At 42.5% G+C, this 26,130-nt stretch overlaps 3 protein-coding genes and 2 long non-coding RNA genes across 9 annotated transcripts in view; 2 read left to right on the top strand and 3 right to left on the bottom strand.

The window, feature by feature from the left end:
• LOC309619146 overlaps positions 1-19,053 on the top strand; it is a 30,416-nt gene extending 11,363 nt beyond the window's left edge. Inside the window, exons 2-3 of one of the 4 annotated variants that reach the window (XR_014238774.1) lie at positions 2,300-2,463; positions 18,789-19,053. This is a non-coding gene — a long non-coding RNA (uncharacterized lncRNA). Of the gene's footprint in view, positions 1-2,299; positions 2,464-5,585; positions 5,706-8,333; positions 8,442-18,788 lie in introns of those variants that run through there. The other 3 variants (XR_014238775.1, XR_014238776.1, XR_014238777.1) reach the window with 3 other exon arrangements.
• The window catches only part of HEATR9 (HEAT repeat containing 9), a 324,842-nt gene that overhangs the window by 55,096 nt on the left and 243,616 nt on the right, over positions 1-26,130 (bottom strand). The gene's annotated exons all lie outside the window — the stretch shown is intronic.
• SLFN14 (schlafen family member 14) lies at positions 2,470-13,662 on the bottom strand. 2 transcript variants are annotated; one of them, XM_082374012.1, is made up of 4 exons: positions 11,194-13,662; positions 9,889-10,017; positions 8,233-8,947; positions 2,470-5,901 (listed from the first exon to the last, which is right to left on the bottom strand). In XM_082374012.1, the coding sequence occupies exons 1-4, from the start codon at positions 12,326-12,328 to the stop codon at positions 5,067-5,069; spliced, it is 2,814 nt and encodes a 937-aa protein (XP_082230138.1). In that variant the 5' UTR covers positions 12,329-13,662; the 3' UTR covers positions 2,470-5,066. The 2 variants fall into 2 exon arrangements, with proteins under 2 accessions (XP_082230138.1, XP_082230137.1); XM_082374011.1 differs by having other exon boundaries at positions 11,269-12,367.
• Positions 19,275-21,863, top strand: LOC309619140. The gene is made up of 3 exons (XR_014238765.1): positions 19,275-19,558; positions 19,673-19,764; positions 21,572-21,863. It is a non-coding gene; the product is annotated as an uncharacterized lncRNA (long non-coding RNA).
• PEX12 (peroxisomal biogenesis factor 12) lies at positions 22,389-26,129 on the bottom strand. Its single transcript, XM_082373988.1, has 3 exons — positions 25,459-26,129; positions 24,609-25,162; positions 22,389-23,786 (listed from the first exon to the last, which is right to left on the bottom strand). Exons 1-3 carry the CDS (start codon positions 25,582-25,584, stop codon positions 23,387-23,389), a joined length of 1,080 nt encoding a protein of 359 aa, XP_082230114.1. The 5' UTR covers positions 25,585-26,129; the 3' UTR covers positions 22,389-23,386.

The following is a 26,130-nucleotide window of genomic DNA, read 5'->3' as shown; positions in this document are numbered from 1 at the left end:
TCTGACCCTAGGAGTCAAGCTCTTAACACGACTTTATCCTACCTTGCTTGAGGCTGCTATACATAATTCAAAGATTGAGGGGATGAGAAAAGATATAATGTATTTAAAACATTTTGCACAGTATCTGACACATAGTAAGCACTCACTATATGTTAGCTATAATCTTAGGTATCAGAGGATACAGGGATGGAGCTGTAGAGGCATTTTGATGTATTAGCTACTGACTGATGGGGTTTATTTGTCATATCTGGCTGTCTTGGAAGGGAGCCCGTGCTTCCCTCATTCCCCCTCACCCAAGACATGCTTCTTCCAAGCTGTATGATTGGGCAGAGAAGACAACTTTCCCTGATTAAAGCAGAGGTGAAGGTGGACTTTAAATGCAAATGGTCTGAGATGATTCTGAAGCAATAAACAATAAAAAGAGGACAAACATAGTGGCTGTGTCCTAGTTCCTCGTTCTTCACTTCCATTTTAGGCTGAGAATGAAAGAAGGAACAAAATTGAAAACTGATCCCATTTATTTCAAAATCATGTCACCTCTGTCAACTGAAGATACTGAACTAAGAGGCAGCTTGAGTCTCCTTCCGCTTGTGCATGAGGTAGATTCAGAAGGAAAACACTGTCTCTGGAACTTTTAAATGCCCATTCCATTTGAAAACCAGCAAGATAGATGAATATTTCTCCCCTCCCCCCACCAAGGGACTTTGCAAAAAGGAGGAAAATGGGGATTTTACACTAAATCACCAGGAAACTCCTCCAGGTTTGCAGTGGGAGAAGCCAAGATGCAGCAGCCTCGGAGGGGATTTGCCAGTTCATGTTAGGAGTCCCTGACTTTGGACAGGTCAGGAATATGACCTGAGTCTGATCCTGAGCTTTGCAGAAGAAGAAATTCAGATTTTTCTAGAACGATCAGGAGGCTCTGGGAGAACTGACAGATATTAAGTATAGGAAACAGTATAGACTACTCAGCTGTTTTCACTTGCAGTGGAGGCCAATGCTTTCTAGAGATGAGAGCTTGACCAAGGATCCTGTTAGCAAACATGAGTACTCTCGCCTCTGGAGAGTATCTTCAGAGTATTTCTACATTCTCAGAGTTAAGATGACTAAATCTATTTAAATGTTGTATTTATCCAGCTTGGACACTTACTAGACATGTGCCTTTCAGAAAATTAAATTCTCTGTGCCTCAGTTTTACCATCTATGAAGTGGTGATAACATGTATATGGTATACCTCATATGAGTTACGAGAATGTATGCAAAGCATTAGCAAATAGTAGCTGGTTGTAAAAACATCTCAGTAAATAGTAACATAGGGTTATTATAAATTTTGCGCTTATTTCAAATTGAAGCTTCTTGAAAATAATTTGATGTTCAGCCTCTCCAAAACCTTGGGGAAACGGAGGCAGCTCAGCTTCATAAGAAATCTAGTTTACCTCTCTGGTTCTTCCTCTTTCCATTTCATGGATGGCAGAGTCTTTCTTCAAAACAAGTCCTATATGGGAATTCTCTGGCGGTCCAGTGGTTAGGGTTCTGCACTTCCACTGCAGGGGGCGTGGATTCGCTCCCTGGTTGGGGGAACTAAGATTCCGCAAGCCACGCAGCGTGGCCAAAAAAAAAAAACAAACAGAGTTCTATTGATGATTAGCGGTATCCTGCCTTTTCTTTTCTCTGGGATAACACCCTACATTGGTTTCAAGTGACCAGAGCTTTTTATTTATATATAATGTTAAGGTTACATAATTCATGTTCCCATCTGTAATTCTCCAAGTTAGATTCTTCCTCTGAGGTTCTGGGTTATGGTGATGGGCCTTGGTTTTACTCTGCACGCGGACAGCGTGCTCTGAGCCACCTGTTTCTGAGACGCCAGTGCCTCTTTTGTCATCAAAACCTGATGTCAGCATTTTGTTCTCTTGTTTAAGGCAACAAATCTGTATGTTGTTATGTACAGTATGAATAAGGTGACTCTTTTATCGAGGTCACCTTTTTGAGCCAGTCATCTCACCTCTGGGGATTCATAAATATACCAAGGAAAGAAAAGGTCATATGCCTGAGCAGAGTATGTGCCTGGCTTGATTTCAAAAGTGTAAAATTTCTAGTCACCCAAATTATTAGGAGGATGATTACTGAAATTTTGTATAATCTTCTGGAATATTGTGCAACCATTAAAAATGATCATTTTGAAGACTACACTACAACATGGGGAAATGCCTGCATTAGTCAGCTACTGCTGCAAAACAAACAACAAGCTTAGAATCTCAGTCATACAATAAGTCTTTTTCTCTCACTTCTGCATTTGCAGGTCAGCTGGATTTTGGCTAATCTTGTCAGGATCAGTTGCACCTTGGCTCCAGCCATGAGTTGAGTTCACATCTCTCATTCCTCCGTGACTGGTGCGCTGCCCAAGACATCATCTTCACAAGGTGGTAGCAGAAGCCCAGGAGAGCAGACCCAGCACTGAAATGGGTAAAGCCTCTGTACACATCACAACTACTAACATTTCATTGGCCAAATAAAGTCATACAGCCAAGCTGACATCAAGGGGGTGGAAAATATACTCCAGCTGTAATCTCAGGAACTACACATGGTATAGGTATAGGGAGTGATGAAGTATTGGGAAGAATAATACAGTCTACAACAGTGCCTCACAAAAAGATTACATGGAAAAAACAGATGGACAGGATATAAAATTGATTGTACAACTTGATCATAACTATGTAAAAATATTTTTTGCAACTCAACAAAGAATAGAAATAAATAAGCAAAAATGAAAAAAATCATGACTGGATAACAAGTGGCTAAGAACTGTTTATTTTGCCTTTCTCCATTTCTCAAACTTACATAATATAGTACCTTTCTTTTTTAAAGTAAGTTTTAGAAGTTTCTTACGGCAGGCATGTTATTTCACCAAACTAATTGTTTTATCTACTATATTAAGGGTCTGTAGGAAAAATGTAGAATTCTAAGTGCATTCAAGTTAGCCATTTATTCTTAGTCCCCACCAGTTCCTAATCTCAAACTCAAATCTAACAAACTTCCATCAACGTGGACCTTTAGCTGTTGCCTAAAAACAGTTTAAATTCCTTTATTCTCTTATTCTCCGTTATGGCAGTGTTGATTATTCTCCACACTGACCTCTGAAGTCTCCAAAATTAGATATTCATTCCATTGGCTAGAAGCATTGTCCTAGTAGATTCTGATTTTCTGAAAGCAGCAAGTCCATTCAATAAATAATTGCTGAGCACCTGCCATGTTCAAGGTGCTGCACTAGTTACTTTCAGGGAAATAAAGATGTGAAAGTGCCATCCTTACTCTCAGGGGTCTCACAGTCTAATGGGAAGAGAAATCTGTACACATACATTTGGGGACAGAAAGAACAGACTAGAAGATTCACGAGTTCTCAACCCTGGTGGCATATTGGAATCATCCGGACAACTTTTATTTATTTATTTATTTATTTATTTATTTATTTATTTATTTATTTATTTATTTATGGCTGTGTTGGGTCTTCGTTGCTGCGCGCGGGCTTTCTCTAGTTGCAGCGAGCGGGGGCTACTCTTTGTTGTGGTGTGCGCGCTTCTCATTTCGGTGGCTTCTTGTTACGGAGCATGGGCTCTAGGCTTGTGGGCTTCAGTAGTTTCAGTAGTTGTGGCACGTGGGCTCAGTAGTTGTGGCTCACAGTCTCTAGAGCACAGGCTCAGTAGTTGTGGCGCACGGGCTTAGTTGCTCCGCAGCATGTGGGACCTTCCCGGACCAGGGCTCAAACCCGTGTTCCCTGCATTGGCAGGTGGATTCTTAACCACTGCACCGTCAGGGAAGTCCCTGGACAACTTTTAATAAATACCGTTGCCCAGGCCCATGCCCAGAGATGCTGATTTAACTGGTCTCCTTTCTGGCCTGATCACTCGTATTTTTTAAAGCTCCCCAGATGGTTATAATGAGCAACCAGTGTTGAGAACCACTGGATTAGGCCTTCTACTTTGAGCCCGACCAAACTGTCTGCATAGAACTGACGAAGACTCTCAAATGCAATATTTAAAACAATTAATTTGTTTTAAAAAATCAATTATTTTATCAAAAATTATACCACGTATGCAACTAGTTCAAAGTCAAATGGCACTGAGGCTTATGACTAAAATTTAGCAGACCCCTGTTCTCTCCATTCCCTCAATCCTCCTCCACTTTTGACTCTTTATTTTTAGAGAATTCACACATTTCCCATTCTCCGAATGTTAACACGCTGGTATCTTTTGCTTCATCAAAAACTAATTAGTTGCTGAACTTTATTTTCTCCCATCTAAAAGTACCCTAAAGCCCCCAAGGAAAGGTAAAAATGACGAAATATCAGGTAGCTGGAGCAACAGGAGTAAGGGGGGAGGTTCTTCTGTTCAATCCAGTATCAGGAGAGCTGACCACTAGGTTCAGACCGGCTGGCTTGGTGGCCTGAGCAGTTCAGAGAGGCGGCTAAGGGCACTTTTCCAAGCCCCGCCTGCTCTTCCAACTCTTGGAAAGATGATGGGCTTTATCTGAAATTATAGCCAAAAAGAATATTTCCTCACTTTCTCCTGGTTTCGTGCCTGGAGGGCACCCTACCCCACCCCCAAAATAGGCCAGCAAGGCTGGGGTGCATTAGAAACACTGGGAGATGGAGGTATAATAAAGGATGCATTAGGACAGTAAGTCAGGGTGTATCCTGGAAAGCCTTGAAAATTAGTTTGGTTTGACTGTGGGGACTCCCTGGGGATACATTAGCAGGGATGTCACAAAATCAGTTCTGTATTTGAGGAGGACTTCTGTGGTTGACAAGATGGAAGCTGGATTGGACTAGAAAAACCAGAGGCAAGGGACCAATGATAAGTACCAGGGAATAGGTGGAGTGGACTGGGAAAAGGCCAGTGACACTGCAAACAGACTGAAAGGCCCGGTCCCAAGAGACATTTCTGTGGCTCCATGCTATTCTGACTGTGCCTTGATTTCCTCACTTGTAACACATGAAAAGGCATAGCTGCCACCTGCCTGGGAGCAGGGACTCTGCTCTTTCTCCCTTCCTGTACTGTTTGAAATAATTTTCAGAAGGTTGCCCTCTTTTCATAAAGCAGGTAGAGGTGTTTCATGGCTCTCGAGGCAAAACAGAGCTTATGAACTTCCTCTGACAGGGCATATTCTGGACTAAGCCCAAACACAATATTCCTCTCCAGGCCTGAAAACTGCTGAATACTGTCTAAAACGATGTGACCATCCAAAACACCAGAGACCTGGCTGAACACGACCTTCGCTGCTCTGTGGGTCTCAAATAATTCCATCGCTCTTAGTAGTGCAAGCTCATAGCGTCCTCTGTCCTCCCCTCTCCTGCACAGAATTGCTATATCTTTGGGCAGATATCCACGTTGGAACAGGTGGTGACATCTTTCTGCCACGTGTTTCGCAATTTCTTCTGTGGTCAGGTTCGTCTCTGTCTCACAAACCCCAGGCAGAGCCTGAGCGCACATTGCTTCCTCATAGGCAGCTTCCCTAAACGATGCCAAAGTGTCTGGAGACACGTTGGGGTGAGGATTTTCTTTGATCCTCTTCATTTCTTCTTTCATCAGCATCGCTATTTCCAGAGCACAGTGGATCCCACTGGTGATTGTTTTTCGAGGAAACTGAGCAGATGGAGGGGGAAGGCCATTGATATCTGCGTGACGGACTTGGAAAGGGTCCAGAAAAAGCCAGAGAATCCCGTGGTGAAGGTTTTCACTTCCAGCGCCCCTCACCTTTGGATGGGTGATGCTCCTAGCCTTCATGTACCAGTCACCATATTTACTGCAGAAATTCTCAGTCTCATCCATCACTATGTGTTTGATCTTTGGGAACTCCCCTCGCATGAAGGTTTTCCGGGTCACAGCTTGGCAGGTGGTTTGCTGGCTGTAAGGATGAAGGAGAAAATAGGGCTTCAGGCATATAAACAAAGGAAATACCATGCATTTATTACTCTCTGGATTAGCATTAGAGACTGGTTCTCATCTGGAGACTGATTCACTGATTCAATACTACACAAATGCTCTACTTACAAGTTACCTGATAGACAGAATACATAATTGCAAACCCTACTCTTTGGGGTTATCAAGTAAAATCTGCATGCGAAACTTTTGAAATGAACCCAGGTAGGAGATTTTATTATTTCTACTATAGTCCATTTCTGCTGCTTGACAATCCCTGAAGGTAAATTCCTTACATCTAAAGGAAATCTCAAAAGGAATTTACACTTGTTACTACTATTTCTTTACTTTCTGTCTTTTTTAGAGCTGGAGAACAGTCACCTAAAGGCATATCATAATTTTCGTATGCAAAAGAGGTATGGGCTCATACAAGTTCCTCTAAAGAAAATCCTATTTCCCCACTTACTTGTAGTACAAAAGCAGAAGCCTCTTTAGATTTTGGTAAGGAAAACATTAAGAGGTTGCTGAGTTCCATGACACGTCAAGCAGGGTACCAAGTCTGCAGGGCTTTGCCTCTATGGAGCTACCAATCCTACTTACTTAGCTCAATTTTCCTTTTCAGTATGTTTTAGCATACGTGTGTGTGTGTGTGTGTGTGTGTGTGTGTGTGTGTATACTTTTTTTTTTAAACAAACTTGGTTGTTTCTTGCCACCTCTAATTTGGATTCAAGTCATATCACCCATCCCTGCAGATGTGGGACTGCATGTGCAGTCCCTGGGGCTTTACTCCCTATGTCCTGAATCATAACTATTCATGTTCTTCTCTTCCAGTTTGGACTCTGTAGACTTCTTGAAGAAAAGCATTGATTCTTAGCCATCTCCGTAACCCACTCACATTAAGTTCATAGATGTTTGTTGAATTGAATTTGCCTTTTGACTGGGGATATTTAAAAACTTATACCTGTAAAGCATAATAAAGAACGTAGCCTTTAACACAGTTTACAAGATCCTTCATAGTCTGGCATCTGCCTCCTTTCCAACTTCATCTGTCGCATACCCACAGTCCGTCATTGCTCCAGGCAGACCTACCATTCTGATTCTCTAATCTCCGTGCCTTTGCACTTGCTGTGCCCTTTGCCTAAAAAGCCCCCATTTTTTTTTTTTAATTTATTTATGGCTGTTTTGGGTCTTCGTTTCTGTGCAAGGGCTTTCTCTAGTTGTGGCAAGCGGGGGCCACTCTTCATCGCAGGGCGTGGGCCCCTCACTATCGCGGCCTCTCTTGTTGCAGAACACAGGCTCCAGACGCACAGGCTCAGTAATTATGGCGCACGGGCTCAGTAATTATGGCTCACGGGCCCAGTTGCTCTGTGGCATGTGGGCTCTTCCCAGACCAGGGCTCGAACCCGTGTCTCCTGCATTGGCAGGCAGACTCTCAACCACTGCGCCACCAGGGAAGCCCCAAAAAGCCCCCATTTTATTCACTTCTCCTACTCACTTCTTAAGAAGGAAGTCAAGATCTCCTTCACTGGGGAGTATTTGCTGACCAATCTCCAGCCCAAGTTAAGCATATCTTTAGTATCATAATAGTTACACAACACTCCCATTGCTTATTTTTCTCTTTGTCTCTCTTATTGGGCTTTACGTCAAGGTCTGCAATATGTTTTTCTCCTCTAACACTAAATGTACACAGTACCTAGCATATAAATAGTGCTCAAAAAGATTAGTTGAATAAGTAAGTCAAGCAAATCAAAATTAAAAGCCCTCATTTGCTGGATTGACTAACAACCAATTTCTTTTACTAAATCAAAAGCTAAAGATTTAAATCAGAAGCAAATGTGCACGTTTTCTAAAATTAGTGACTCAGAACAAGTCAAACAAGTAAAAATATTTTATAAACGAAATAAATGGTATTTAAATTCAAGTTCCCATTAGGTGTAATGTCTAATTGACTGAAATACCCTATGACTTTAAAGCACTAAGTATCAAGCAAAAAGTATATGTGAAACAAGATAGGTTCGTTTCAACCTTTCTTAAATTTAAGGCCATAGATTGCGGGGGGAAAATGTTTCTAGTTATATAAATTTAAAGTTATGCATACGTAGCTAATTTCTAATGAGATGTTTAAGCCTGAACATTGCAAAGTGCCCTTTTCTAGCTCAACTACTTGATCACTTGCAAATGTGTATGTAGTTTGGGCTCTTGTCCATATGCAGCAAAGGCATTGCAAAATCTTAAAGTAAAGACACAAATTACTTGTGTGATACTGTTGAAAGACTGATTAAATATGTTTATTGTGTTTAGTTAGTGAAACTCTTACGTCACAAAATCCTTTAAGGCGTCACTTTCGCAAACATAGAGGATCTCTTTGGGCTTGCAGTGGAACAAGTCCTTAATTTTCTCCATGATCTTTATGGCCAGGGCAGTCTTCCTTGTTCCTGGAAAGCAGTGGAGGAACAATTCTCGTGTCTCCTGGAGGCTCTCTGAAAGCAGCTCGCACTGCTCTGCTACAAGCAAATTGAAATATTCACAGCCCAGCTGGTCACTCAGAAGAGATCGAGAGCAGAGCGAGACCACGATAAGGGCCTGCAACAAATTTTCCATTTCATCCTCATCAGCAAGCCTGTAGGATCGGGGATAGTGCATGGGGATTTCACCGGGTGTACACCGTGTGCTGGGCAGGTCTATCAGCCTTGGGATGACACACAGTTTCCCTGTGTAACCACCAACAGTTCCCAGTTTCTGCTTTAATCGACGAGCAGTGTTCCGGGCGTACACAGGTCCCCCAATCCACGTGGCGTCTGTTAAGATTGTATAGAGTACCAGGGGGCTGTTCACTGCTATTAGGAGAGCATCACACAGGACATTCTGCTCCTTCCTGAAGCCAACATCACTAGCCCAGCTTTTGGAAAATATCACAAACCCCTGAGAACAAGGATATATCTGTGTCTTCATTAATTTCTCCAGTCCTTTATGATCTGAGAAGAGCTTCTTACAGAGGGATTCTGGTTTAAATTGTATCTCTTCCTGTGTCACTGAAAATTCAAGGAATAGAAGTTACTAAAATTTACAAAGGATATTTAAGTATTCCTGCAACATCGTAAGAAGAGATGAACCTAGCCATGGAATTATGGGTTTCCTTGTCTGCAAAGAAAGCACCTCCTCTTCACAGGCCAGGGCTGGGAAGTCCCTGTTTCTGGCAGCTCTCATATAGGGGAAGGCAATCAGGGAGGGGTCTTCACAGAACAGCCTTCTAGCACTCTGTCCTCAACCCCAAATGGTCCAGTAGTACTAGGAAGGTATTCCTTCCTGTTAAGGGTGTGTGTGTATGTGTGTGTGTGAGAGAGAGAGAGACAGAGAGAGACAGAGAGAGACAGAGAGAGAGAGAGACAGAGAGAGAACCTGATGCTTTTGGGAAACTAAGAACTTTCCTTTTCCTGTGGCAATTTTGCCCCCCTGGGATATTTGGCAATATCTGGAAATGTTTTCATTTTTCATAGCTGGAGAGGTGCTACTGGCATCTAGTGGCTAGAGGCCAGGAACGCTGCCAAACATCCTACAATTCTCAGGGCAGCCTCCCTCAACAAAGAATTATCTGATCTAAATATCAATAGGGTCAAGACTGAGAAACTCTTGCCTTAGGAAGAGTCTAGGTGACCCCATGGCTCACCTCCTTCTGCCTTGGAAAGCCAGGGGGCAGCTGTTTCAAATTTATTCTCTCATATTTGGAGAACAAAAGCTATCTGTGCCTGGAAGCCCAAAACGCACAGAGGTGTAGGGTGGATTTGATGACTGAAATCAAGAATTTGCCATGTATATTAATTCAGGACAATTGTGTCTGCTAAGCCCTACATTTGACCTTCTCTAAGGAGAAAGGCTTGGACGAATTGCTACCAATTCCTCCCAACTTAATTTTAGAAAATAATCCCCTTAATTTTAATAAATAATCCCCTCAGCTGAAATCAAGAAGGAATACCTGGAAACAAGCGTTGTTGTAGAGCCCCCTTAAATTCCAGGACTTTGATGGGAGATGACGGGCTTCTTCGTGTAGATGAAGCTGGTGAAATCAGGTGAAGGCTGTAGTCTGCGGCCAAATTAGAAGGAGCTAAACAAATCCATGGAGAGTTGTTTCAGATGAAAAAAAAAAAAAAAAAAGTAAAAGAATGTTTCCATTGCTCTTCCTACTGTTGACACATGGTGTGTGTCATGCCTGAGCTGTTCTCATTCTTTCCATGCCTCAAACAGTTCACATATGTTAGGAAAAGAGGTCTGGGACTCCTGTAGGGCTATGCATCTTCTAAGTCACCTGTGACTTATCTTGGGCAAGTCATTTCACCTCTCTCTCCTGCAAGGGTGAGCAGGTGATCCCTAAGGTTCCTTCCAACTCTAATATTCCAGTTACAGGTCACCTCTAAGAAGAAAAGGCTTCCAGTAGTGGTGGTAGTGGTGGTGGTAGGGTGGTGTCAGAAAAAGTAAGCACAGTATTTTTAAAATATTATTATAGTTGTTAAAGTCCCCCCCACCCCAAAGTTTAGATGGAATGGAAAGTGGTAGGATCTCTAGTTTGGGGTTTATGTGTGTGTGTGTGTGTGTGTGTCTGTGTGTGTAAGTAAACTCAAACAAATTTAAGATAAGAGAAAGTATCCAATAAAATCTCTGAAGTCTTGATCCGAGCTTCTTTTATCAAATCTGGAACTTACTGACCATGAAGGCAAACCGATAAACTTCATTCAGCCAGTAAGTCCTTTATGGATTGATTTGAAATCACAAGGGCTGATGCTCAGCAAAACCGTAAGGAAGTGAAAACACAAGGAGTCCTCCTCCCCCACCACCATCCCCTCCCCAGCACCTTCTTTTGCATAAGTTTTTCTCCACTTGGTGGTGCCCTCAGCCTAGTGGTTCAAGGCACTGGCTCCTAATATTACTGAAACAATTCAAATTTGTCAACAAGTTTCCCTTGAAAGAATTAGTGGAGAGTCTTTCTTAAACAATGTTTCTCTGAAATATCGTCTTTAGAGAGAGACTACTGATGAATGTTTTAGACTAAGACTATCAGCCTGCAATTTTTTTTTCAGCAGACCTTTACAATGCATAAAAAGGAACTTTCATGAATTCATGGCTGATGGCATACTATAACTTTCCCCAAAGAAATGAAAATCCAAGCACTTCTTGACCTCACACAGTTCATATTCTGAGTCTTTGGAACTAAAAATGTTAGAAAATAACCCTTTAGTAGAAGATTTGTAAGCAAAACCAGCTTTCTATTCTCTAACCAAAATATTGACCAAATACCCAAAAGAAGGCAGAGAAGGGGCTCCTCCCTGCTGACTGGACAAGGACTTCTTGTCTGCTTTACCTGATTGAATATCCAGCATCATGGCTACCCACTGCTCAGCCGTCAGCCTTGTGACAGAATTGTCCCTGATGACCCAGGAATCCGGGGCCTCTGTGAATACTACACAGCAGAAGGGCTCCACGTGTACCACACAGACGTGACCATACAGGACATCTTTTTGGTACACATTCAAGATTTTGGTAGTGAAATTCACCTTCGGCTTCTCACAGCAGAAGTGGAATGTAGGCAATTTTTCTATGCAGTTTTCTATTTCTTTTTTTAATAATTCAGGGTTCATTTTTTCTCTCTTACATCCAAACACTTCTTTGCTCTTATCATCCACCCCGATAATTAGGTATCCCCCATGGGTGTTGGCAAATGCAGAAACATAATGAGGCAGCATTTCTTTAATCCGAGGGACGATCTTCTTGGTGGTGAACCTTTTAAGCTCAACATGTGTGGACTCACTGAAGTCGAGTTTCTCCTTATACATGAGTTTATCTTTTTTAACAAATTCTGAGGCACACATCCTCATATCTTCCTCTTCCTGAATGTATTTGTCAAGAGCTTTCTGAGAATGCAGCTCCTGCACCTTTGATCTTCCTCTTTGAGCTCTGGACTGCTTCTCTCGGAGGAGCTCCAGGGCACTGCTGGCACTCAAGTTGACGGTGGAAGTCACAGCTCTCTGAAATAAATTGGAGCGCAAGCTGCAAATCCTTAGGGGGAGGCTGAAGACATCTGGGCTCCATGACTTCACAAAAATCATAAGACTGTGCCCCTGCTGCATGTAGTCAAGGTATTTCTGTGAACCTGAAGGAAGGAGCTTCTGAAAAGAAGTTTCCAGATCCTGTCCCAGCCCATGGAATCGGTAACTGTAGGTTTTATCATCAATCTCTGCTTTGATCACACCCCCTCCAGAATTTAACAGTGCACATGTCGCTTGGATGATTTTAGAATTCTCAGTTCTTTTCAAATAGCTATTGGTCATCTTCTTCCTGTTTTCTTCTCCAAGAGTGACTTTGCCCACTTCTACAATTATCTCGGGATAGAGCACTTCCGTATCCATCTTGAGACTCTCCATCTCAGCAGCCCTTCTGTGCCCCAGACAATGACAGAAAGGGGTTCCAATAAATAATTAGGACAGAAATGTTGCTTCTATGTTAACAAGAATTCCAGAGATTACAAAATTTTCTTCAAAGCTATAGATTATTGGAGATACATTTTAGCATTGGAAATCATCTTTGATATTACTGTTTTCTCACAACTTTGCCAAGACCTTTAGCCTTCACAGCATGAACAGGAATAGATAAACTGAATGCTTAATATTTTACCATAATGGAAAAATTGCTGAACTTTTAGCCATTTTTCATTTAAAATCAGGAAGCACCAACAGTGAGCCCAGATATAAAGGGCATGGGTTGGCACAGGAGCCAAAGCAAATTACACAGAAGTAGTAGTTGCCGTCAGAAGATGCTCCTATTTATAATTCAGAGGGGAAAGAAGAGAAGACAACAAAGAACCAAGGGAGTATAGCTTTGGAGTATATTTGATGTAGAAGATCTGGCTATAAAAACAAGCATAAAACTTGGTATTCTTTATGTGCTATTTTATACATTTAAAAAAGCCTTATTCTACTCCTGAAAGAATGCCAATTGATACCAAATGCAGAAATCTTTTAAGCTCTTCGGGCATTCTTCTAAAAGTACATTTCTTATACAGTGTGATGCAGGAACAGGAGTTTTCTGTCCCTCCTAATAGTTCTGCCTGTGCTGTGGGAACCTCTAAGACTGGGGAATGGACATGAGCCTTTGAGACATAGATATTAAACTGTGGTCAACCTCCTTTTGCTTCCCAGACTAGAAAACAGCCACCTAAATTGAAGTTAGCACCCTGGAAGCAGATGGTTCAGAGACGGCCCCCTTAGTCTTTGTTAACTGCAAAATAAAATATTTACTAACCCAAACCAAAATTCTTCCTCTAGAAGAAGGGAACCCATTTTTTTTCTGTGTGATCTCTGCTAAGCAGAGGCCATGTGGGTGTTGTTTATATCCACCAGGAGGGAAAAAAAGCAGGCATCCAGCAGGATGGGTCCTCTCCTCTGCTGTTAGTTTGCCTTGGTTGCCTTCTCACTTCCTCCAGGCAAACCAAAATCAACCTGATGAATTGTTTTTTCATAGGTGAGCATCTCCTATAGGCAAATGTAAATGTTTGGCTCTTAGAGTAATTTCTGATAAGACTCTATTATATCATAGAATCACAGAAGTGTTGGAAGGGACTTGAAAGATCTGGTCCAACCATCTATCTTAAATACCCTCTGTAACAGGGATCCCCAACCCCCTGGGCTGTGGCCTGTTAGGAACAGGACTGCACAGCAGGAGGTGAGCGGCGAGCGAGGGAAGCTTCATCTGCCGCTCCCTATAGCTCCCCATCACTCGCATTACCGACCGAACCATCCCCCCGCCCCTCCCCCCTCCCCCCTCCCCAGTCTGTGGAAAAATTGTCTTCCACGAAACCGGTCCCTGGTGCCAAAAACGTTGGGGACCGCTGCTCTATAATACTTGCAACTCTGAACAAATTGCTTTCCAGCAACTGCTTGAACACCTCCGATAGCAACGAACTCATTATCTCTCAAATTAGTCCCTGTCTATTTTCTGACAGCTCTGTTAGAAATAGCTTCCTTATTTTCAGCTATAATTTGTCTCCCTATAACTTCCACCTGCTGGGACTCACTAACGAATCTAATTGCTTTTGAACTAGCAGAACTATACTCTCATGACTCCCAAGTCTCATTGATGTTACTTGGTTGCTGATAACAACCATGATAGATACAAAGTTTTCTGAGAGTCTAGCTCCATATGAACATCTGCTCCACATTTCCCCAAATTTCTCATTCATTCTCCTTTACAAGTTGCTCCTGAGCTATGATTTTACTAAGCTCTTCATGCTCTCAGACATAAACTGAGAGGAATGAGATTTTTTTTAAAAATTGGTTTTTTTTTTTACCTGATGCTCTTGCTTTTCCTCTTGTTGCTTCAGTTCCACATCTGGCTTTGGTCTGAATGTTTGCCTTCTGTCACATCCCCTGTTGCCCTTTGATATCAGCCTGGGAGGAGCAGGAACTCTGCCAGACTCCCCTAGTCTTCATAACATTGACCCCTGAGGAAGGCTGATAAGGACTCAAAAAAAGCCTATGACAGGGCAGATTGGCAGGCCAGGGTCTGACCTCGAGAGAATGAAGTATTAGTGGGAAAATTCAGGGCTTTTCAAGTGAGGGGCCAAAGCTAAAACGTCCCTCCTCTAAAGGGCTGAGTGTTATTTCTATACATCATACAAGCATCTCCTGTCCCGGTTAATTTCATTTCAAAGCTCTACATTTATTTTAAATTAAGCTGTCCTGTACCTATCTATTATGAACAATATTAACCTATTCTATCACCTTCCAAATCGTTTGTTCTATTCTATTTACTTTTATTCTCTTTTTCCTACTTTTCCTCTTTGTTGGACACAAGACCCAGCCTAGAAAAATACTCTTTGGTGAAGGTTTGGCTACCCCTGCGTGAGAGGATTACAGATGATTTTTCATTGAATTTCTTTTCCTTTCCTTTTTTTCTTTAACTTTTCTGTATTTTCTAAATGGTCTACAATGAACATCAATTGCGTAATTTAAAAAAACAATTAAGTGAAAAAAAATAAACAGGTAAGAGACAGTTATCTCTTTTGGGGATGCTGGTTAAACTGGAACAAGTGAATATTGGCCACCAATTACTGATGATGATGATGATTATGATGAACCTATAAATGTTAACTTACAAGGAAAAAGGGTCTTTGCAGATGTGATTAAGAAAGGATGTTGAGATGAGGAAATTATTCTGGATTATCCACGTGGGCCCTAAATCCAATCACAAGTGTTCTCATAAGAATTCAGTAGAGGGACTTCCCTGGAGGTCCAGTGGTTAAGACTTCGCCTTCCAATGCAGGGGGTGCGGGTTTGATCCCTGGTCAGGGAGCTAAGATCCCACATGCCTCGCGGCCAAAAAACCAAAAACATAAAACAGAAGCAATATGGTAACAAATTCAATAAAGACTTGAAAAAATGGTCCACATCAAAAAAAAAAAAAATCTTAAAAAAAAAAATGAGGTAGAGACAGATTTGATACCTACAAAAGAGGAGGGGGCAATGTGACCACAGAGGCAGAGATTGGAGTAATGTGGCCACAAGTGAGGGAATGCCGGCAGGCACAGGAAGCTGGAAGAGGCACAAAATGGATTCTCCCCTAGAGCGTCTGAGGGGAGCACAGCCCCTGCTGACACCTTGATTCCTGCCCTTGTATGTCAAACTTCTGGCTGTGAGAGAATAAAATTTTATTGTTTTAAACAGCCAAGGTTGTGGCAATTTGTTACTGCAGACACAGGAAACTAACATACTTCTCTCCCCATAAGTCAAACCATCAAACAACTCTTTGTTTCTACTCCAATTTGCTTATGATGAAATGGCATTCTGAAATAGGTTTCTGAATACCCCCTCGGGTTTTTTTATTTTAACTGCGGTTACTAGTTCCTTCAGAACTACTGAAGTTCTGCTTTGTTGGCATGACACTTTGTACCTGTCTGGCTCAAAAGTTATTTCCAAGATAGGAGGCAGAATACATACTATGACGAATAATCAGCACAGCAACATAGTAAACTGCAAAGGTCTGCTCTCAGCTTCAACTTTAACCCTTTTTCATTCATGTCATTTCCAAATTCAGTCTCACTTTTATTTCATTTAATTTTTAAATTTATTATTATTATTATTATTTTCTTATTTCTTGGCCGTGCCTTGGGCATTTGGGATCCTAGTTCCCCAACCAGGGATCGAACCCGCGCCCCCTGCAGTGGAAGCACAGAGTCTCAACCACTGGACTACCAGGGAAGTCCCCAGTCTCACTTTTAGTTCTACTATCTACCTTAATACTCAGCTTCACTCTCACACTGAAATCCTTCTGATATTACTTACTTTTAGAAAGATAAAAAGGACCGTCATTTACTGGACATATGCATTTGGGCACAAGGGACCAAGCTGGGAGTGTGGCACATGATACGGAACCTGAGATTACATGGCCAGTTAAGTGGAAGAGCTGGCATGCAAAGCCAGGTCTGTTTAATACAAATGCTCCTACTCCTTCCACTGCCTTTCAAGTTTGGGATTCTGGATTGCTTTGGAGTCTTCAAAATCTGAAATCTACCTAAGTACCTCCTTTTTCCTTCCCAATCAACAGGAAGGACATTTTTTGGGCAGAAGAACTAGGAACTGTATTGTTTTCTCCTTCTTATTCTTTAATGCACTATTAGGGACCAAATCAGGAGAAGGAAGGATAATGTGAAAGATGAGCAAGGAGGGTGCTTGCAAATACTATAGTCCATATGCATGACCACTACACTCTAGTGCCATTCTGGAGAGCTGGAAACATATGAACAGTGTGCTTGGGGTGTTCTAAGGAGTGACAGTGACTATGCTTGTGAGAACAAGATAAGATTTCATAAATGAGATGGTATGTGAGCTGAAACCTGCAAGTAATGCACCAGGTTGAGGGCTTCCTTGGTGGTGCGGTGGTTAAGAATACGCCTGCCAGCTCTATTTACAATAGCCATGACGTGGAAGCAACCTAAATGTCCATCGACAGATGAATGGATAAAGAAGATGTGGCACATATATACAATGGAATATTACTCAGCCATAAAAAGAAATGAAATGGAGGTATTTGTAATGAGGTGGATGGAGTTAGAGTCTGTCATACAGAGTGAAGTAAGTCAGAAAGAGAAAAACAAATACAGTATGCTAACACATATATATGGAATCTAAGGAAAAAAAAAAAAAAAAAAAGGCCATGAAGAACCTAGTGGCAAGACGGGAATAAAGACACAGACCTACTAGAGAATGGACTTGAGGATATGGGGAGGGGGTGGGGTGAGATGTGACAGGATAAGAGAGTGTCATGGACATATATACACTACCAAATGTAAAATAGATAGCTAGTGGGAAGCAGCCACATAGCACAGGGAGATCAGCTCGGTGCTTTGTGACCACCTAGAGGGGTGGGATGGGGAGGGTGGGAGGGAGGGAGATGCAAGAGGGAAGAGAAATGGGAACATATTGTATATGTATAACTGATTCACTTTGTTATAAAGCAGAAGCTAACACACCATTGTAAGGCAATTATACTTCAATAAAGATGTTTAAAAAAAATAAAAAAAAAATTAAAAAAAAGAATACGCCTGCCAATGGAGGGGACATGGGTTCGAGCCCTGGTCCGGGAAGATCCCACATGCTGCGGAGCAACTAAGCCCGTGCGCCACAACTACTGAGCCTGTGCTCTAGAGCCTGCGAGCCACAACTATTGAGCCCGCGTGCTGCAACTACTGAAGCCTGTGCGCCTAGAGCCCGTGCTCCACAACAAGAGGAGCCACCGCAATGAGAAGCCTGCACACCACAACAAAGAGTAGCCCCCACTTGCCGCAACTAGAAAGTCCGCGCACGGCAACGCCAAGAATAAAATAAAATAAATAAAAAACATAAAAAAAGCACTAACCTCATTTCCATAAAGACAAGCAAAAAAACTTACCTTAAAAAAAAAAAGAATGCACCAGGTTGAGAAAGGGCGTTGGAGAAGGAAGGGGAAAACCAGGCAGAGGAAACAGCACTTGCAAAGGCCCATTCTCTTCACTGTCTAAAGTCTATCCTTAAAGTACAATGGAGGTCCTTCATAGGTCTGGTACAGAGGACATTCCATTTTTCTCCATTTATTTCCTCATATCTTTCTCCCCATCCCTATCTGACACTCATCACATTCCTCCTGCTGTCCTTCATATGCCACCTCTCTATTTCTTACTAGCTCTCACCTGGACCATTGCAATCACTTGGCAATAGCTTCCCCTTCTTTCACTCTGCCTTCCTTCAATCTATTTAAAAACACAGTTGCATATTGAGTTTTCAGCTCTGATCACCCATCTCCTCAGACTCTGAAATCTTTACATCTCCCACTTTCTCCAGAGTAGTCTAAACTACACAGCCAGCAAGCCACTATCTTTAACAAAGTCTTGCCCTGTCTTTCAAATCTCTTATCACCCCCCTTTCTTTATGCTAACACTGGTCCTCAAACTTTGGTGTGAATCAGAATCTCCCCTGGGGTACTTATTAAAAATATACACGCCTGGGTTCCAACTCCAGATTCAACCTTAATGATTCTGTAAGTCTGGATTGTGGGAGTTTGTCGTTTAGTTTTGATGCTGGGGGACATCTATGTTGTTAAGTTTCCTCCTGGTATTTCCAACTCACTGAATTTTGGAAAACACTACACCAGTTTCAACTTTACCTAAATTTGGTAAGCTCCCCTATGCTTTCTCATTTAATTCGGGAGTTAAATTATTTTCTCCCAGAATCTCCTAATTCTCAAATCCAACGCATCTTTCAAGACCCAGATCAAATGCCACCTCTCCCAGGAAGTCTTTCTTGCTCTCTTTCGCAGTTCTTTGATATTTAGTGGCACCTCTTGCTTATTCAGGAAGCGTCCAAGCCCCTGACAAGCCAATGAGTTTCTCCTGGACGGGGAGAGAGGGACACATTCATCGAAGTCCACCTCAACCCCTAGCCCTCAGGCGGGAATTCGGCGCGAGCACGATACTGTCGGAACACTGTCTGAATCAATAGTTCTTCCTGGAAAGCCAGGGCACACACACCCTCTACAGCCCGTCTCAGATGCCCTTCCCCAGTTGTGAAACAAGGCACCAGCAAAACCACTCCGGATGACAGTCTCCCCACGGTCGGAGATGAGGGAATTGGAGGGAGTGCGGGGACTACTCAGGGTCTAGCTTTTAACTTTGAGGATGCAGCCCGCCACGCCAAGAAGAGACGGCAAAGGCGCCCGCGCCTTCTGGCCCGCTCCACCCCCCACCCCCACCCCCCAACCCCGGCGTTCGCCTCGCCCTCCGATTGGCTGCTCCTCGCACCAGCCGAGCCGCAGGGCTGCGGCCCACGTGGTCCACTGGCAGTCGCGGGATTGGTTGCCCGGATCGGGCTGTTGCGGCAGCCGGCGGGGTAGCGAGGTGGAGCGGTGTGGGAAGACCCAAGCCGGTACCTCTGGGACTGAACGGCGGCGGGTGGACTGCGGGCAGCCTCTGCAGGCCTGGGCAGGCCTCCTGAGAGTCTAGGGCGTAAGAGTTTTGGGGGCTTCGGAAAGCGGGCTGCGGACCCCTGCCTGAGGCTTTGGTTTGAGCCCTGGATCCGGCCTTGTGTTTCCCCGGAAGGATGGCGTCTCAGTCTTTCCTGAAGTTGGTGGGGTTTGGACTTTATTATTATTATTATTATTATCAGCAGTAGTATTGTTATTGTTGTTATTATTATCGTTTTGAGGATACACCGTGTATAAGTATTGGTGGTCCTGCGCAGGGCGCCATGCAGAATGCCATGAGTTTGAAGCTGGAGGACGGAGGGCTTAGAGATGCTTGAGGGACGTCCTTAACCTACGTGAAATGTTGGAGGTAAGTCGGCTTTATAAACTGTGCTGATGCTTGTATAATCCAGGCGCTTAGGGTTTAGTAGGGAGGGTCGTTCACTGACTGAATTAAACTCTCTCTTACTGAGCCGCCTTCTGTGTCCCAGGCATCATTCTGAGTGTAATGGATGCAAAGGCCAGTAAAAGGAAGTTCTGGTTCTTTAGGAGCTCTGTGTAATGGGGCTGGTGGGAGAGACGGGAGGTGGGGGACGTGAATGGGTGAATAATTGGCGTGTGATGCGTACTGTGATGGGAAAAAGTGCTGTGGGAGTCAGAGGAGGAGATGACTGAGGGAGTTAGGGACCGCTTAACAGAGAAGGTGACGTTTGAACAAGGTTTTAGAACTACAGACTTTCTCCAGATTGAAAGGGGTAGGGAAGGCGCTCCAGACAGAGGAAAGCATACTGAGGAAGAGAACTAGGAAAGTGTGCCCTCTGTATGTGGCTGGAGCACACTTGGAGCTCTGCTCACAAGTTTCATGCTTTTAGACAAGGTTATTTAAGTTCTCTTAGCCTGTTTGCTTTTTGTAACGTGTACTTACTTCTGCAGAGGTTGATGAGATAAAGGCTTGAGCCTCTAAACAGGCACTTTACTAGTTTCCCTCTTTGTAGAATTCAGTTGCTGAATGGAGAACACAGACCATAGCTGTACGTTTTTAACTATGGAGTATCAATCTATTGACATTTATAAATGGCTGAAGGAGGCATGTTGTGTCTCCAGAATTGTTATTTAGATACTGAAAACACAATGCTGAAAAGCTGGAGAGGTTGACATTGTTTGTGATCCTAGTACTTTAGCATAGCATGTCAGCGACAGTAAACCACGAGAAGGTGTCATTTAGAATAAATAAAATGCAAACAGCTTTCTCATTCAGAAATTAATCATCCATGTTGTGAATTACCCAGGCTTTGCATTGTTTCCTTTATCTTGCCCATGGCCTGGAGAAAAATGAAATTAAACCTTGTATTTAGCTGGTAGTGGAAAAATATAAATCTGGTAATCAGACCTCAGTTTCTCTTTCCAGCATTGCTGTTATTTTGCTATGGACCTTTGTCAAATCCTCGCCTCCCTGGGTCTTGGACTCTTTAGCAGACTCCTGTATAAAATTTTTATGACTATACTTTTCATCTTTGTTGGCAGCAGAATTGTAAATCAAATTGTATGTTAAATGAACTGGAGTTTACTTTATAAAGGATTTTAGGAGAAAATCTTTTCTAAAGATTTTGCTTTAGAACTAGATTATAAATCCCTTCACAGACATCCCTGAGATTTTATCATGCATGGTGTTTGGACTCACTAAAACAAGAAATGTTTTTGAACTGTAAATGCTTCTTCACTCTACTCTGTATTACAGAAATTTTAAAAAAGCACCTCCAAAACAAAACTTGTTCAAGTTTGCGTTTTTGTACAGCAGAGTTGCTTGAGGTGCATAGTGGAAGATCAAATATTGAAAGCCCACGGTTGCAACTTATCTAAAAAGAAGTCTTTTTTTCTCACGGGTAAACCTAAGTTTTCTTGGATGTGAAAATAGGGTGTTGGGCTGCTCTTAGATAATACAAGGAGGTGAAAAGCAATGATGCAATGATGAGTGAAGTATAGTCTGACCTGGTATTGCCATTGCTTCAGTGTTGGCTTTGACCAGGGTATGACCCCTTAATCTTCTCTCTGAGCTGATTCTGGTTGTGGTTTTTCCACATTGGTATGTTCTAGCCTCTTTGGATACTGGTTTTATTATGTGTAAGAGTATTTAATATTCTTTTGAATTACTGATATTTTCCTGTTTTTCTTTGTAGGTTGAGGTGAAAAATATGGCTTTGATATCTTCATGGAAAACTGCATTATTTCAATCCTGAATCTGGTTCGGTTCCCTTATTGACTTATTACTATATTAAAAATGTTTATTTAGCAGTGATTGTAAAATGAAAGTAATTAACATGTACATGTTTTTTGGGGGGAGACTAAGGGGAAACAGGTGTTCAGCCTAGAAAAACATTTCTCATTGGATTTCCTGTGAAGTCAGTGTGTCTTGGGTTTAACTTTGAAACAAATTAAAAAATTTTAAAATTAAAAAAAAAGTTTACTTAACTATGGTATTTGTTCCGGTAAAACTTTGTGGTTTAATAAGAATTTTTGCAAATATCCATTATACTCTTCTCGTGGTATATAAAAGTGTTAATATTTTAAAATCTATAGGATATTCTATTTCAAAATTTAGTTCTGTTATCTTAGTGCTATCAGAAAATGTGCTTTGAATTGCTAAAATGAGTTGTATTGGACACCTGTCTCAGCAGAGGCACTTAAAAATCATTTTCATCCTTCCTCTTCTAGTAATGATTTTTTTTTTTTAACCCATATGTTTTCACCAACCTGCCAATCCAGTGGCAACTTAAGTGTTTGTGCAGTATTTCACTTGAGAAATAAGGTATTTCACTCAAGACTGAATTCTTGCTGTTGGAGGAGAGGATTTCTCTCCAATATTGGATTAGCAAAAAAAAGTAAAATGTTAATACAGAATGCCTCAAAAAGTGAAAGGTGGCCTGAATGAAAAATTTACTCTAAATACCTCGACTAATCTTTCAGTTTCCACATAATCATGACATGGAACAGCTCTTTGCCAAAAAACATTTATTCTTTAAAATTTACTTAAGCGTTTCATAGAAACTTTAGTAGTAGCCAGAATAATTCATGTCAGCTTAGCAAACTCTTAACAGCAAGCAGAAAGAGCTTATGAAAAGATCCTGTCTTTACACAGTCATAGTTAGGGCAGTATTTTACTTCATCTCTTCATTAATAGCTTTGCTTTCACACTGAAGTCTTCAGACTCTTCTGTATATACATTCAACCCCTATTTTCCTTTAACCAGTTTCCCAAGGAAGATATGTGTGGTTCACAAAGGGATCTTTAAAAGGTGATAAACTGTAGCAAATGTTACTTAACAAATGAGTCCCAGCATATGGAAGGAGAAAGTGTTTCTAAGTATTTCTATAAAAAGCATGTCCGTGGGGGGGGGCGGGGGGTGGTGGTGGTGGGATGAATTGGGAGATTGGGATTGACATGTATACAGTGATGTGTATAAAAGCGATAATTAATAAGAACCTGCTGTATAAAAAAAATAAATTAAAAAAAAAAAGCAGGTCCATATTTCATACTGTTTGCAAACCGATAAAACCTATTCCTCATAGGCAGATAAAGGCTTTCCTTTCTCAAAAGGCCTGCTTCCCCTTCACTACCCACTCTACGAGGTCTAACTTGGGTTTTTCCTGAGAGCTTCTATACCTCTTGTCCTTTAAGGAAGGGGACAGGAAAAGCTTCTGTGCCGAGTACCCTCTTTGATCCCCTTCTCTACGCTGACCCTTAATCCCCTGTCAGTCCTGATTCTCTCACTCTGACCAGCTTGGTCAACTCTAAGTAGAGGTGTCTAGGGAGCAAGCTAAAAGGTTAAGATCAACGAGTATATCCTTTTAAAGAAATCCATATGGCTGTTTAAAGTTCATACAATTATTAATTGAGGATGAGAAGTATCAAACAATGCTATTTACCATGCGGAAAACCAGCCCTCTGGCCTTATAGCACAGTCATTTCGTTGTGAGATAAGGTGCTAATCCCTTTCAGCTCTCAGGGGAGTACAGTTTAATCAGATGCTGTACGTGTGTTGGATAACCTGTGATGGGACAAGCTCGGTGACTCCTCACGTAATTAAACACACAGCGGTAACAAAACACATAGCCAGAGGTGGCGAGAACAGTGTCGTTCACCCGGTTTTTACGACACAGTGGGCACACAGTCTTCATTTGGGGCAACAGGGGAGAATCAGAATTGTAGTCTAGGTGTACGGGTGGTGGTGGAGTAGGCAGGGCAGTCAATGACTTGATGGTTTCTTGGTTTCCGGATGAATACCACCACTCAAGGAACTGCAGGAAGAATACACCCACCGAAAGGCCAGTAGAGAGGCATGAGGTGGCACCTCCCACAGCTTGCTTCAGAGCTGACTTTATCTTCTCGCCAACGCTGTTTGGAGAACAGAACAAGGAGGCAAAAGGAGAAACTGTTTATTTAGGTACAATCACAGAACGACTAATATGCATGTAATTCTTACACTTTTCATTAGGATCGTTGATTCAGCTTGGGGATTGAATAGTTGCTGGACTGGCGTTTTCTCTTTAAGTGTCTATTCGAAACAATTCCCTCTTTCTGACTTACTGTATTTTAGGAGTTCTAGGAGTTAAGCTTTGTTTTTAATGACTAGGGTTTTGTTTGTTTTGTGTTTTGAGAAAGAAATTAATGAGCCATTGATTATATAGACCTTTTATGGGGGTGGAAGATAGTATATCCAGAAAAAGAAATAACTCACTTAAAAAACAACTCAGCAGTACTGTGGAATATATTTGAACTTGTCAGAGAACACAGACACTAGGAATGAGATAGCACCATGGTTAAGAGCAGTCTTTAGAATTGTACTGATCTGGCTTGAATCTCAGCTCCGCCGCCTATTAGCTGTGTGGCCTTGGCAAGGTACTCAACTGTTAGAACTTAGTTTCCTCAACTGTTAAATGGTGCTAATGCATTTATTTCATTGAGCTGTGATGAGGATTGAGATAATATACATAAACACCTAGCACAGGGCCTGGTACATGGCAAGTGTGTGCAAAAATGTAGCCAGTATGATAAGGAAGGTTACTGGGATGGCAATCCTTGTTTTATGGACACAAGAATTTTTTGATGATTTTATGAAATACCCCAAAGTGGACTGAGGGAGGTAAATTTCATAAAATTGGGATAAGATTTTAGGATTTATTAATCAAGTATGTTGGGGAAATGTTAAGGCCTTACCTCCCAGTTGGTTGCTGCATCATGCTGGCTTCAGCTGGTCTGTGCTCCAGAGCTTGTATATCCTGAACTGTAAGTCGACCTAGCCGAACCCCAGCCAGACTCAGCAGTGGTGAGTGATGCTGAGCCTTTCCTAGGATGTATCGAAGCTGCTGTACAAGAAACCAGCCTTCCCAGGCCATGTTAACAAATGGGTAGGCTGCCAGCAAGGCTCTGTAAAATCGTTTCCAGCGGGATGTAGGGGGATGGATAGAATATTCATCCTCTTCTCGCAGGCTAGAAATCAGCTTCTCCAGCTTCACTTTCAGATAGGGAAGAAGAACCAGGAACATAACTGACTTCCAAAGCTGCTTCTTTGGGAGACCAGCACTTGCCAATCTCTGAAGCTTGTGTGTGTCTCCCATTACGATCCTCTTTAAGCCATAAAAGTTTTCAGAAAACGAGGCGCTGGTTTTAGACAGGTAATGTTGCTGGAGCAGAAGATCTAAAAGGGTGAAGATTTCATCAAACCACCTCCACAAGAACCCATAGCGGGCAGGATTTGATTCTGCAAGAACCTAAAGCAAAACAAATGAATGAAATTCATTCCATTACACAGCTACTATGCCTTGTATTTATATTTCCTTTTTTTTCCCTCTGAATTTCCACACTTTTCTTTCTGGGTCTACCTTAACCTCCCTGAAGTGCTGGGTATTTAGTACACATAACAAGAGACTCCATAACCATTAAATCATGTGATGTGAATTATATGCTAATTGGTTATTTCAAAACTTAGGCCAACAAATAAATTCAGATTATTGGCTTGGTTTTTACCCGGACGTTCCTAAAACTTTTCAGAGAATTAGATCCTTACCTTGACCACATGCTGAAGAGCAGGTCTCACTGCTGTCATTAAACTGTCCTGTGCTACCACCTCAAAGATGGATGGCCGGTCATCCACCGCAGAAGCAGTTGTGATGTGAGCCCCGTGCTCAGCCATAGTTTGGTGTGTGCACTGGGTTTTACTTTGCCCACAAACTCTCTAGTAAGCATGAACTTTCGGGGGGTGCCAGATGGGTGCTATTTTACAGGAACTGGGCAAAAAAGACCTCTTCCGGAGGCAGAGGGCAGGGGTCTCAAGTGAAGGTGAAGGACGAAGTTAACGCGGACACCCACGTTAGAGAAGTAGTGTGTGGGAGAGGTGAGTTGATTAATGCTGCACCTCACAGGGAAGAGCGTGACTATGGGGGGACAGGTACGGCGAAGGAGCGCTGGCCTCTCGAGCGGCGGTCCTGGAGGCGGCCAATCACGGACTCTCAATCCGGAGGGCTCAAAAGCCAGGCGGCTCTGAGGGATCGAAGGTGCCAGTGCAGGCCGGCCCCAACGGCCTGGCTCAGCTGTGGGCTGTGCAATCCCCCCGCCCGCGCCAGTCCTTGCGCGCTGGCCCCAGGCGAGGCGCGAAGAACCCGCGACGCCGCGTTTGAAAGGAGGTCTCGGCTTTATGTCAGAAGCCGCAACCGGAAATAGAAGCCGCTTGGAAACCGGT

This window comes from Balaenoptera borealis (assembly GCF_965194805.1).
Source record: "Balaenoptera borealis genome assembly, chromosome: 20".
NCBI classification, from domain to species: domain Eukaryota; kingdom Metazoa; phylum Chordata; class Mammalia; order Artiodactyla; family Balaenopteridae; genus Balaenoptera; species Balaenoptera borealis.
This window is presented reverse-complemented; position numbering and strand designations above follow the sequence as displayed.

Excerpts from the sequence above, each read along its gene's own strand:
- SLFN14 (XM_082374012.1), bottom strand. The coding sequence starts at position 12,328 with ATGGAGAGTCTCAAGATGGATACGGAAGTGCTCTATCCCGAGATAATT. Across the intron at positions 10,018-11,193 it reads TTCTTTTGGGTATTTGGTCA|CTCCTTCTAATTTGGCCGCA; the intron begins ATATTTTGGTTA and ends GGATTTGTTTAG. Across the intron at positions 5,902-8,232 it reads GCCTTAAAGGATTTTGTGAC|CCAGCAAACCACCTGCCAAG; the intron begins GTAAGAGTTTCA and ends TCATCCTTACAG.
- PEX12 (XM_082373988.1), bottom strand. The coding sequence starts at position 25,584 with ATGGCTGAGCACGGGGCTCACATCACAACTGCTTCTGCGGTGGATGAC. Across the intron at positions 25,163-25,458 it reads CTCTTCAGCATGTGGTCAAG|GTTCTTGCAGAATCAAATCC; the intron begins GTAAGGATCTAA and ends GTTTTGCTTTAG. Across the intron at positions 23,787-24,608 it reads ATGCAGCAACCAACTGGGAG|CGTTGGCGAGAAGATAAAGT; the intron begins GTAAGGCCTTAA and ends TTCTCCAAACAG.